The 11,371-nt window shown below is 38.6% G+C and overlaps 2 protein-coding genes across 4 annotated transcripts in view; both read right to left on the reverse strand.

The window, feature by feature from the left end:
* The window catches only part of LOC109303150 (X-linked retinitis pigmentosa GTPase regulator-like), a 119,944-nt gene that overhangs the window by 26,238 nt on the left and 82,335 nt on the right, over nucleotides 1-11,371 (reverse strand). For all 3 annotated transcript variants that reach the window (XM_019525260.1, XM_019525259.1, XM_019525261.1), the window contains 2 exons: nucleotides 7,763-7,860; nucleotides 5,984-6,049 (listed from right to left, as the gene is read on the reverse strand). In XM_019525260.1, the coding sequence (XP_019380805.1) occupies nucleotides 5,984-6,049; nucleotides 7,763-7,860 (164 nt within the window). The remainder of the gene's footprint in view (nucleotides 1-5,983; nucleotides 6,050-7,762; nucleotides 7,861-11,371) is intronic.
* On the reverse strand, nucleotides 2,327-4,953 carry LOC109303151 (spore wall protein 2-like). The gene has a single exon (XM_019525262.1). The coding sequence runs from the start codon at nucleotides 4,738-4,740 to the stop codon at nucleotides 2,548-2,550; it is 2,193 nt and encodes a 730-aa protein (XP_019380807.1). The 5' UTR covers nucleotides 4,741-4,953; the 3' UTR covers nucleotides 2,327-2,547.

Consider the following 11,371-nt stretch of genomic DNA (forward strand, 5'->3'; position numbering starts at 1 on the left):
ATCTGCAGCTTACAAGCCACAGTCAAACAGCCTGTGAAGAATCAATCTCTGCTGGGATTTGAACTAGACAAACTATCTTCAAAAGCACTTTCTGTCCAAGGTACGCTCTTGAATAGCCATGGCCATGACCAGAAACAGCAGAGGTTTCCTCCAGGTTTGTGTTAAATATGGATTTAAGAGCCACAACTAGGCAAGATGCTAAAGTTGAGAAACAAAACTTCAGTCAAAAATACTGTAAATTTTTCAGAGGCAAAATTAAAAAAAACACACAAAACTAAGAAGTAAACGTAAATGCACAAACTAATATGAAAAATACTACATTTAGAATAGAACAATCAAATGAACAAACACAAAATAGAGAACTGACTAGGCTGCAATATGGAGAAAAGGACCTAGGAATTACAGTGAACTACAAGATGAACATAAGTCAAAACTATAATGTTGATGCAAAATAAGCAAATAGCATAATAGAATGTATTAACAGGAGTGTTGTGTGCAAGTTATGAAAACATTTGTCTAGGATGGTTTTGACAGGGATGATCTTGTTCTGAGCAAGGACAGACGAACTCCTGAGGTTCATCCACCAACAAAGATCTGTCTTCTGCAGCAGCTAGGGTTTAAACTTCAGTTAAGCAGAAAATCAGACTTGTCCCTGCTCTATAACTACATAACTCTGGAAAAAATCTTTTTTTCTTCATTCTCCCTTTCAAAAACAAGGTGTATATAATATTCAGGGGCATTCTGCTTGCAAGAAAATACAGTATGTTTTGTAACTGATGATGCTATCTTCTACGGTTTGTAAATGGAATGAATGACACTGAAAAAAAGAAGTGCAGCTAACTAGGTTCTACTGATAATCTACTAACCTATTACAACCTTTTCAGAAATAATTCTGGAGACAGTGCATTAAAAATATTTTAATATAAATACATTACAAAACAACATTTCAAAAATGCTTATAATGCAAATGAAATGTTAATACTAGCAATATTTTTATTGCTGAAATCTGTTATTTTTTACTTCTGTTTTGATTAATTTATCCTACTTCTCTCCATGTACAAAGAGTCTGTCATGAGCAATCCATGGGCTGGTCAGTAAAGATCTGTTTACTTAATCGTCTTTTATAGCTTCTACTGGCATAGTAGCCAAGAACTGAGGATAATAATGACAACTGGTATAAATATCCATTTCTTTCCCCCTATTAGCCAGGCCATTTCAACATCAGTGAAATCCCTTGTCAAGTAAATTTATCTTAAAAATTCTTTGCTAAAAGTTCATAAATTGTATAAAGAAGTTTCATTGTTCGGAGTTGAGGAGAACACCAAACCTTTTAGAAATTCCAACAAATTTGTGTTTTTTCAGCTGTATATGCCAATGTCTATGCTATTCCATCAAGTTTTTTGGCTTACCTTTTTCTGCAATAGGTCATTAAAGTGATTCTTAAGAGGGAAAGACAAAGATTTCATCCTTAGGCCCCAATGCTGCAAACATTATCCATGTGCTTAATTTTACTACCAAGTGGTACTTTTTACAGTAAGGTTAAGCACCTGTGTACGTTTACTAAATCAAGGCCGTCAAGAGCCAACCAGTTCTTGACCAACTAAAAGCACTGTGTACCTAATGAATTATACATAGTGAGCTCTGTCAGGAACAGGCTGCATCTCCCTTTGTATTTGTATAATACTGAGTACATTGACAGTGCTTAGCAAAAAAACAATTTATGGGTTTTTATTTTCAGGTCCTTCCTATAATTACGGGTACAGATTAAAGACTTTTGTTGTCACTAATCAGAAGGGCGTGGACTGGAATGCATTTTGCACCAGGTGCTCAGAGGCCTCTAACTTCGTATCTATCTTTTCACTACGCAGTTGTATGCTGGCAGCAAAATCAAAGGCAAAGTTGAAGCTTTTTATGAAAATCAAGGCTTCTATGTACAGAAACTGTATGCTGATTATATAAATTTGGCAGATAAACCTTTCTTTGATTTATTCAGAATATTCTAAAAAATGTGCCGTCTGCACGAATAAATGGTTGCACAACCCTAAGAGAAATTTAAGAGAAAAGGGCAGGCTACTACTGTATTTCTTGAAACTAAACTGATTTACTGATCCTCTATGCATATAAGGCACATCATTATACTAGGTACCCTCTAATCAAAAGTAAATGTTTCCTCTTAATAATTTGACTCAAAGGCAATTAACACTACACTGCTATAACACATTATTCATGCCAAAATCCTAAAATTTCAATTTAGCATATGGCAGAACAATGTTTTCTCTTCACAGATCACTTTCTGCATCTTTACTAGTGCCATGCACTGAAAAGACATGATAAAACAACAACTCAAAATGTGGTTTGGTCCAATAAAGGTCAACAAAACTTAGTACTTCCTGCAGGTCTTCAAGAAACTGGCACTTAAAGTATTTAATACATTTAAATACGTGACTATATTAAAAAAAACTTTTAGAAAAATATGATAAAAAATACCATAGTGTAACCCTACAGCTTCCTAGTGAATTTGTTTAAATATATCTCTAGAGGCTTCTACTACTTTAGTGTCAAATAATGAGGTAGCACATTGTTCCAAAACTGTTGTGAATCTTGTAATCCATTCACCAAGTGATGTTTCGACTTTACTTTCTGTTTAGTATTTCGTACAGCACTTTCTTTCTTCTCCTCCTTTCTGTTACTTTTACTTTGCCTTTGCTGAGGCTTATTTTCTTTTATTTTTTTTCCAGCTTTCTTCCTTTCCTTCTCCTTTCTTTCATCACCTTCCTCTTCCCCCTCTTCATGTTCCCCTTCTGACTCCTCTTTCCCTTCATTTTTTCCCTCTTCCTCCCCCTCTTCCCCTTCATCTTCCCTGTCTTCTTCCCCTTCCCCCTCTTCATCCCTGTCTTCCTCCCCTTCTCCCTCTTCATCTTCCTCCCCTTCGCCCTCTTCATCTTCCCCATCTTCCTCCCCTTTGCCCTCTTCATCTTCCTCATCTTCCTCCCCTTCGCCCTCTTCATCTTCCCCATCTTCCTCCCCTTCCACATCATCTTCCCCATCTTCCTCTTCATCTTCCCCCTCTTCATCTTCCCCGTCTTCCTCCCCTTCCCCCTCTTCATCTTCCCCGCCTCCCTCCCCTTCCCCCTCTTCATCTTCCCCGTCTTCCTCCCCTTCCCCCTCTTCATCTTCCCTGTCTTCCTCCCCTTCCCCCTCTTCATCTTCCCCATCTTCCTCCCCTTCCCTCTCTTCATCTTCCCCATCTTCCTCCTCTCCATCTTCCACCTCTTCCCCATCTTCATTTTCCCTATCTTCCTCCCCTTCCCCGTGTTCCTCCCCTTCCTCTTCCTGCTCTTCCTCCTCTTTCCCTTCCTCTTCCCCCTCCTCTTTTCCTTCCTCTTCTTCACCTCTTCCCTCTTCTTCCCCTTCGCCTTCTCCCTCCTCTTCCCGTTCATCCTCCCCTTGTTCCCCCTCTTCTTCCTCTTTCCCTTCTTGTTCCCCTTCTTCCCCCTCTTCCTTATTTTTCCCATCTTCCCCTTCTTCATCCTCACCCTCTCCTTCCTCACTCTTATTCTGTTCCTCTTCCTCCTCCTTGTCTATACACTCATCTTTCTTATATTCGCTGTCCTCTTTTCTAGTCTTCTCCTCATTGTCATAATCTTTTTCCTCATTCACTAATTCTTTTTCCTCTTCACTCTCCCTGTCTGCGCCATCTCCTCTTTGGTGATTCTCATCATCCTCTTCCTCTCTCTCATTCTCATCTTCTGCTTCAAACAATGATTTGTCTTTTCCATCAATTTCTTCCTCTTCATCTCCATCTGCTGCTCCTAAAGCATCTTCATCTTCACCTTTTCTAACCTCATTTTCATCCTCCTCTTCTCTAGATTCTTCTTCACTGTTTTCAACTTTTTCAGAGTGCTTCTGTTTTTTACTCTCACCATCCTTTATTCTAATGTCACTTTCTCCACTCTCCTGCTCTTGACTAAATTCTTCTTCATTCTTACCTTCTTCCCATTTAGCCTCAGTATCTCTTCCTTCTGGATATAAATCATCCACATTTTCCACTGCTTCTATTGCTTTTTGTGTTCCTGTGTCTTCATAAGTAGCTTTGTGTAATTTTTGTCTCTGAAGTACATATTCTGTAAGATCATTTCTATTTTCATCACTAGAAGATGATGACACACCTATTGCTATTTCTTTCGTGAAATTCTTCTTTTTCTTAAATACTCTCTGTTCTTCATTACTTTCTTTCTCTCTGACATAGATGTTTCCAAACTTGTCAGATTTCTCAGTTTCATCCTTTGCTTTGCCTTCAAGATCCACCTCATTTTTACTTTGTTTTTTAACTGCTTTGGTTTTTTGTGTATCTAATGAACTAAATACTGGTTTATTACGGTCTGCAGAAGGAGGCACATCTTTTTTATGGGCTTGCTTAGACTTAGTATTCGCCTTTGATTTTTTAATCTTATCACTGGAAAAATAAGATATGTCTTGTGTAACAGACTTAGACTTTTCTGAATATTCTTTCTTCCTTTTTGCTAATATGCGTTCTTTAATAGTTTGCTGAACATCATGCTTCAGTTTCCCAACACTGTGTGCTTGTTCAAGTTTACCTTTTATCTTCTTTTTATCAACGTTAGTTTTTCCCACAAAGGCATGAAAACCACTTTCTAAATCTGAATAATTTCCAAGTGACTCTGAAAACAAAGGCTGCTTTTGCAAAGAACCATCAGTTGACTTTGAAACTTCCTGCATGAAATTAAGATCAGCCTGTTTCAACCCACCCTTACCATCATTTTTCAGATTCACATTTTTATTGCTCTTCTAGTCCACATGAGAAGCAGAAAATTAAAAAGAAAGAAGGAAAGCATTAAGAACAAATTAAAGGAGAGCAAACAGAAAAAAACTATAGAGACATATGAATAAAAAAGGAAATGATTTGTTAGATGGGACTACAAATGGGAATGAAACATGGACTATTCCAAATAAAACTCATTTATAAATATAAAGCAACTGCATTTGAAGAATAAGAATTTTTAAATAAAAAATAAGCTGAAAATGAAGTATCCTCAGTATTAAAAATCATCATTGCTTTAAGATTACTACAGTATGGTAGTAAAGGAATCATTTAATTTTATAATGATTAACATTACTTCTGTTCAGTAAAATAAGTTTTGCATTTACACCTGTGTTTTATGAACAAAAACTTGCCTTCTCTGGTGTCCTGAGTTTTAATTCAGGTGGTCTAATATCAACATAGGAGTATCAGATATTCTAGTATTAACAAAGAATTACAAAATGTACAGTTTAAATTACAGTGTACTGCACCATCAGTTGCAGAAGTATCAAACTATTTAATCTCAAACTGCACTGGGCAGACAGACCCCCACTGTCAGCATGTAGACATTTGCTCTCTCAGGAGAAACTCTCCTGAGAGTGATTTAACCTTGATTGTTCCCAGGTTATTTTTCTCTTGGAGCAGTCATTTTTTACTCTGGGAGAAAAACCCTGAACATCTTTACACTTGTGGTTTCTCCTTGGAGAGCAGTGACTCTCCCAGGAGAAACTGAATATCAGTATGAGGCCTGTGACTGCACAGAGTACCACTGACTTTAATGGGCTCTTTGCAAGGAGACGGTGCAAGGTTCTATCCAGCTGGGTAATTTGAAGGCTCTGAGGGAAGAAGTTAAAGGCAAGAATGAATCTATGAAAAACTGCTGAGTTTACTTTTTTAGCACTTGCAGCAAAAAAGGTATTGTCATCCTGGCTAGGGACAAACATTCAAAAAGCCCACGGTGGAATTGATCTAATTTATGCAGCTTTCTGTAAGTGGCATAGCTTAAATTGATAGTGAACAGAACACATATTTGTGCTTTGGTTGGGAAGTAAAATATTAGACTGGTAAAATCACTTATACTGGTAAAAGTGGAATGTCTGTACTTGGCCCCTATCAGATTGGTTAAAGACTTTCTAAAAAACAATGTTATGTTACAGGTACCTTTTGTTTTTGAACTGGTGATAATTTTAAGGACTGGTCACTTGGATTCAATTTCATCACATGAGTCTGAAAAGAATGAAGATATCACTTAAAATGGAATATAATTAATATGTGTGAAATCAATAATACTGATAGTTTAATTACACACTTTCATAAAGCCTTTCATCAGAGGATCTCAAACTGTCTTCCAAACAATTTGTCACAAAATTAAACTGTAATTATAATGGATTTGAAAACCTGTATTCCATTATTCAATGAAGTAGATTAAATCCTTCTGTACATCATCTCCTAGAAAAACCTACAGTTCAACATTTAAGAAATACAACCTACAAGGTCAGGCTGAAAGAACTAGAATTAGTCATGAGCAGGGATTTGTTAAATCTTAAAATACCTGAAAGGAGATTATACAGAGGATGGAGATAGACTGTTCTCTGTGGCTGCAAGGGACAGGGCAAGGAGTAATGGTCTTAAATTGCATCAAGGAAAATTTAGGTTGGGTCAGAGGAAGCACATTCTCACTCTGAGGGTGGTTAAACACTGGACCAGGTTATCCAGAGAGGTTGTAGAATCTCCATCCTTCCCAGGCCTCTTATCATTCTTACTGCTATCTACTAGACTCTTCCTAACTAGTCCACATCATTTGTGGCCCAAAATTAGATACAGTATGCCAGGTGAGACTTCACCAATGCTGAACAGAGAGGGAGATCACTCCCCTTGATTTGCAAGTGACACTCTTATTAATACAGCCCCATATATTCTTGACCTTTTATTTTTTTGCAACGAGTACACTTTTAACCCTAGGTCCTTTCTGCAGTACTGTAACTCATCCAAATCCTTCCTCAGTCTGTGCTAAATGCAGAACTGCACTTCTTATTGTTGAATTTCATCTGACTGATTTTGTTTCATTTATCCAGGTTGTTAAGGTGATTCTGAATTCTAGCCCTACCCTCAGCAACTCTACCCAATTTGTTGCTGTCTCCAAATCTGCTAAGTGTACAATCAATGTCCTCCTTTAAATCATTAATGAAGACATCAGACAATCCCACACCAAGGACTGACTAAGGGAACCCCACTCAATACCTCTCTTAACTAGACATTGTATTACTGATGACTGCTCACTGAACATAATGACCCAAACACTTGTGTATTCACCTTACAGAACATTAGTCTAGTCTGCACTTCCTTAGCTTACTAATGAAATTGTCAAATGCTTTGTTAAAGTCCAGTTATATCATGTTTCCTACTCTCCCCTTATCCACACAGCCTATCAGCTTATCATAGTAGGAAATCAAGATGGTTAGGCATGTCTTGCTTTTAATGAATCTATGCTGGTTGTTTCTGATCACCTTGTTTTCTTCCAGGTGCTTAGAAACAGACTCCTTGATGATCTTTTCCATAATCTTGTTTGGTATTCAGGTTAGACTGACTGGTCTGTCCTGACCTGTAGTCTATTAATTGAACTAGCAGTAGTTGGTTAAAATAAAGTTATAACTTAAGCTTGACTTAATATTAAAGGAACAAGTACTAGGTATCCATCTTGTATGAAATTACAAAAATTCTGTTCGAGGAAGAAAAGCAAACCAGCGTAGTCAATCAACACAAACAGGTCACTAGGCCACAAAAGGTTAAAGGTCTGTGCGAGTAGAACAAGAGCTCTTTAAACTTGGAAACCAGCCCACTTTATAGCATGCATTTCATAAAAAATATTACTGCTATCCTGTTATCTCCTAAAATAACAACTGTTAAGCCACAAGACAACTTCAGTAGCAGATATTTTACCATATTTAGTATATCAGTTGTGTTTCCAAGGCTTCTTTCATTGTCTGAATCTTCCTCTGTGGAACTCCTGTCAGATTTTTGGTTTTGTTGATTCTCATCTTAAATAAAACAAGACAATTAAAAAATAAGTAAACAGGTAGTATAAAAGCAATGGAATACAGTCAGACCCCGAGTTACGTGGGAGAAACGTTTCTGAAAAACACAGTGTAAGTTGAAACCGTGTAACTTGAGGCATTAAGTCAATGGAAAACAGGGGGATAGGGACCTGGGACCAAGACTTGATAACATTATTTCCTAATAAAAGGATATTTAAACACTTAATAATATAATTAATAGCCTTATTAAAACCTTTACTCCTGGCTACATGCTCATACACAGACAAAGCTTTAGCTCTAATTGCCACGCCGTCAACAACTGCTCCTTTTCTTTTGGTCATTTCATTGATCCAAAGATTAAGGAGTTTCTCAACCTTACCTAAATGAGGAATTCTAGTCACCAATGACACTCTCAAACTCACAGGGGTTGTTGTTTTCACACAGTCTCTAAATTTTTGCTCACTTTTTTTAACGGTAAGCACAGTCGATTCACTTAAACTGTACTGGCGAGCAATCGACACAGCACTATTGCCTTCTCTTAATTTATCAAGGATTTTTATTTTCTGGGCCAGGGTGATAGACTTACATGCTCTTTTGGGCACAACATCAAAGGCTTTCTTTGACACCATTTTCACAAATATTCAGGGGTTAACGTAACCAAAAATGATGGACAATCTTGGAGGAGACAAGTGATGCTAACGCTATGTAAGCAGACTCCAACTAACCACTGCTCTACCGCAAACAGTGTAAACGTGAAGCAGGGTATCGTGTTAAGTTGAAACATGGTCATGTTATATAAAGCGTGTATATGTGAATCAGTGTAACTCGACCGCATAACTGGAGGTCCAACTGTATAACAAATGAAAACCCCATCCCTTCTGACATAGAAGTATTATTAGTCCCATTTTAGAACTGCAGGATCTGAGATATCATATCTTGCAACCTCAAACAGCACTCTTGCAGTTCTTCCTTTGTATTATTTATGTTAAAACTAGGACAGAGTATGATGCCTAATCTCAATTCACTAGTGGTCTCAACCCATTTCTGCAAATTTTCAAAACAAGATCACTTGGGAAATGGTTCTTTTTAGATGATCTCTCTAATGATATTGTACTTTTCAATTTCCAAGGCAGTAAGAATAAGCTGTGGTTAAGCTATAGAATTAAAAGCTGGACAGCCCAGGTTCTCTTCCTACATCAGTCATGGACTTTCCTTCTTGGACAAGTCACTTAGGGCTAAATCTTTCAAGAGCTTAAGCAGTTAAAAGATTTCTCCTTCAAGTGCTTATGTAGCATTTAGGTAGCCGTGTAGCAGCAATTTTCTGGAATTTATCCACAGTTTGGATTCTATTTCTACTAATAGTGCAACAGGATTGTGCTGTACCCGTGTAGGCCAGAAATATAACAGAAGAGGAGGAAGACCCTTCCCACCTTTTAGCCCAACAGACAAGCAGTGAAAGATCCATGTCCAGCCCCACCTCACTTAGAGAGGGGGTTCCCAGCAAATCACTCTAACCAGCAGGCCATACGCTAGGCATTACCCAGAGTCCTTGCCAGCCCTCCTCCTGAAGCTGTTCAGAAAGGGAAAAGAAGGGGTTTAGCTTCTAATCTGGATGCCTGACCCCAACAGTACAGAAACTATCCCTCTGTTTACAGAGGTGTAGGTTGTAGCCATGTTGGTCTAAGCACATAGGCAGACAAGGTTCTGTGGGTGAATCTGATATCTTTTATTACCAGAATGGCATCCAAGCCTGCCTTACATATCTACAAGAGCAAGATTACGACTCAGAGTACAGACCCAAAGATATTAGTCACTTTATACACTTCATCCTCTCACACAGCAATTTCACTTCTAATAACCAACACTTCCTACAGAGCATGGGCACAGCCATGGGCACCAAAATGGCCCCACAGTATGCCAACCTTTTTATGAGCCACCTGGAAGAAGAATTCCTCAAGGACTGCACCATCAAACCCTTGCTATACTTAAGATATATTGATGACATCGTCATCATTTGGACTGAAAACCTGTAATCTCTGATTGAGTTCCATCAGAAATTCAAGTCACCATCTCTCCATCCAACTATCTCTTGAATACTCCAGCACCATCATCTCCTTTTTAGACATGATGATCAATATCCATAATGGCAAAATACAGACCTCATTATACAAGAAACCCACAGACCAACATACATATCTACACAGAACCAGCAATCACCCTAAACCCACCAAAAAAGTTGCGATATACAGCCAAACCCTCAGATACCACTGAATTTGCACTGAGGAGAACACCCGGGATTGCCACCACACCAATCTGAAAAAGGCTTTCACCCAACAAAGACACTCCTCCAAAGACATAGACTGCACATTTGAAAGAACCACCCAGATACCATGTGAAAAACTGCTGCAGTACAGAAGAAAACCCCCCACAAATCACACACTGCTGGTTATGACATATCATCCCTCCCTTGAACCCACACGGAAAATCCTCAAACAATTGCAACCCATACTAGAAAGAGACCCTATTCTTAAAGCGATCTTCCCAGAACCACCCATCCTAGCCTTCAAACAAGCACCAAACCTCGCTAAACTTATCACCAGAAGCAAACTTCCTCAGGCCCAGAACACACCAAATGGATCCAGTCCATGCCATGAAAAGAAATGCAAAACCTGCCAACACATCTCCACCACCCCCACAATTACTACACCCCACAACAGAGCCATCACCATTCCTGGATCTTATAGCTGCACCTCCAGAAATGTAATATATCTCATCCAATGCACCAAATGCCCTGATGGAAAATACATAGGAGAAACCAAACAACAACTGTGCACCAGAATAAATGCACACCAAAAATCTATTAAAGACAGGAATACCCAATTACCTGTGGAGGCACATTTCTCACAAGGAAACCACTCTCTCAGTCCTGATCCTCAAAGGAAACTTACAAAACACTTCTCAGAGATAAGCCTATGAACTTCACTTCATCAACCTCCTGGATACTGAAAATCATGGACTGAATATAGACATTGGATTTATGACACATTATAACCTGCCTGACATCTGACTCCGCAGGTACCTCTCCATTATTTAACTGCTACATTCATCCCCCTTCCCCCCCACAACCCAGTCTGTCTCTCACCCATTGACTCCTCAATTTACATCTTCACTGACTGCCTGTCTTGCATGCATACCAGCCCAGCCTCTGGCTTCTTTATTTTTCATTCCATCCAGGAAGACCACACACCAACCACGGAAACTTCCTCAGCCTGACGGGTTTTTAAACTCGAAAGCTTGCTTAAAATTTTTTATCCAACTGTTTAAGTTGGTCTACTAAAAGATATCAGATTCATCCAAAGAACCTTGTCTGCCACTGTTATTTATCCATTTTATCCAGTAAATATTACATGCAATGCGCAGAGGGTCAAGACCTAGGTTTAGTGCTATGTATCAGTTGCTCAAGTGCTCAGTTCCTGGATGATAAGCAGTTCCGCAGTTCCTTCACACAACCCTG

This window comes from Gavialis gangeticus, unplaced genomic scaffold, assembly GCF_001723915.1.
Source record: "Gavialis gangeticus isolate Ggan-Ray unplaced genomic scaffold, GavGan_comp1, whole genome shotgun sequence".
Lineage (NCBI taxonomy): Eukaryota > Metazoa > Chordata > Crocodylia > Gavialidae > Gavialis > Gavialis gangeticus.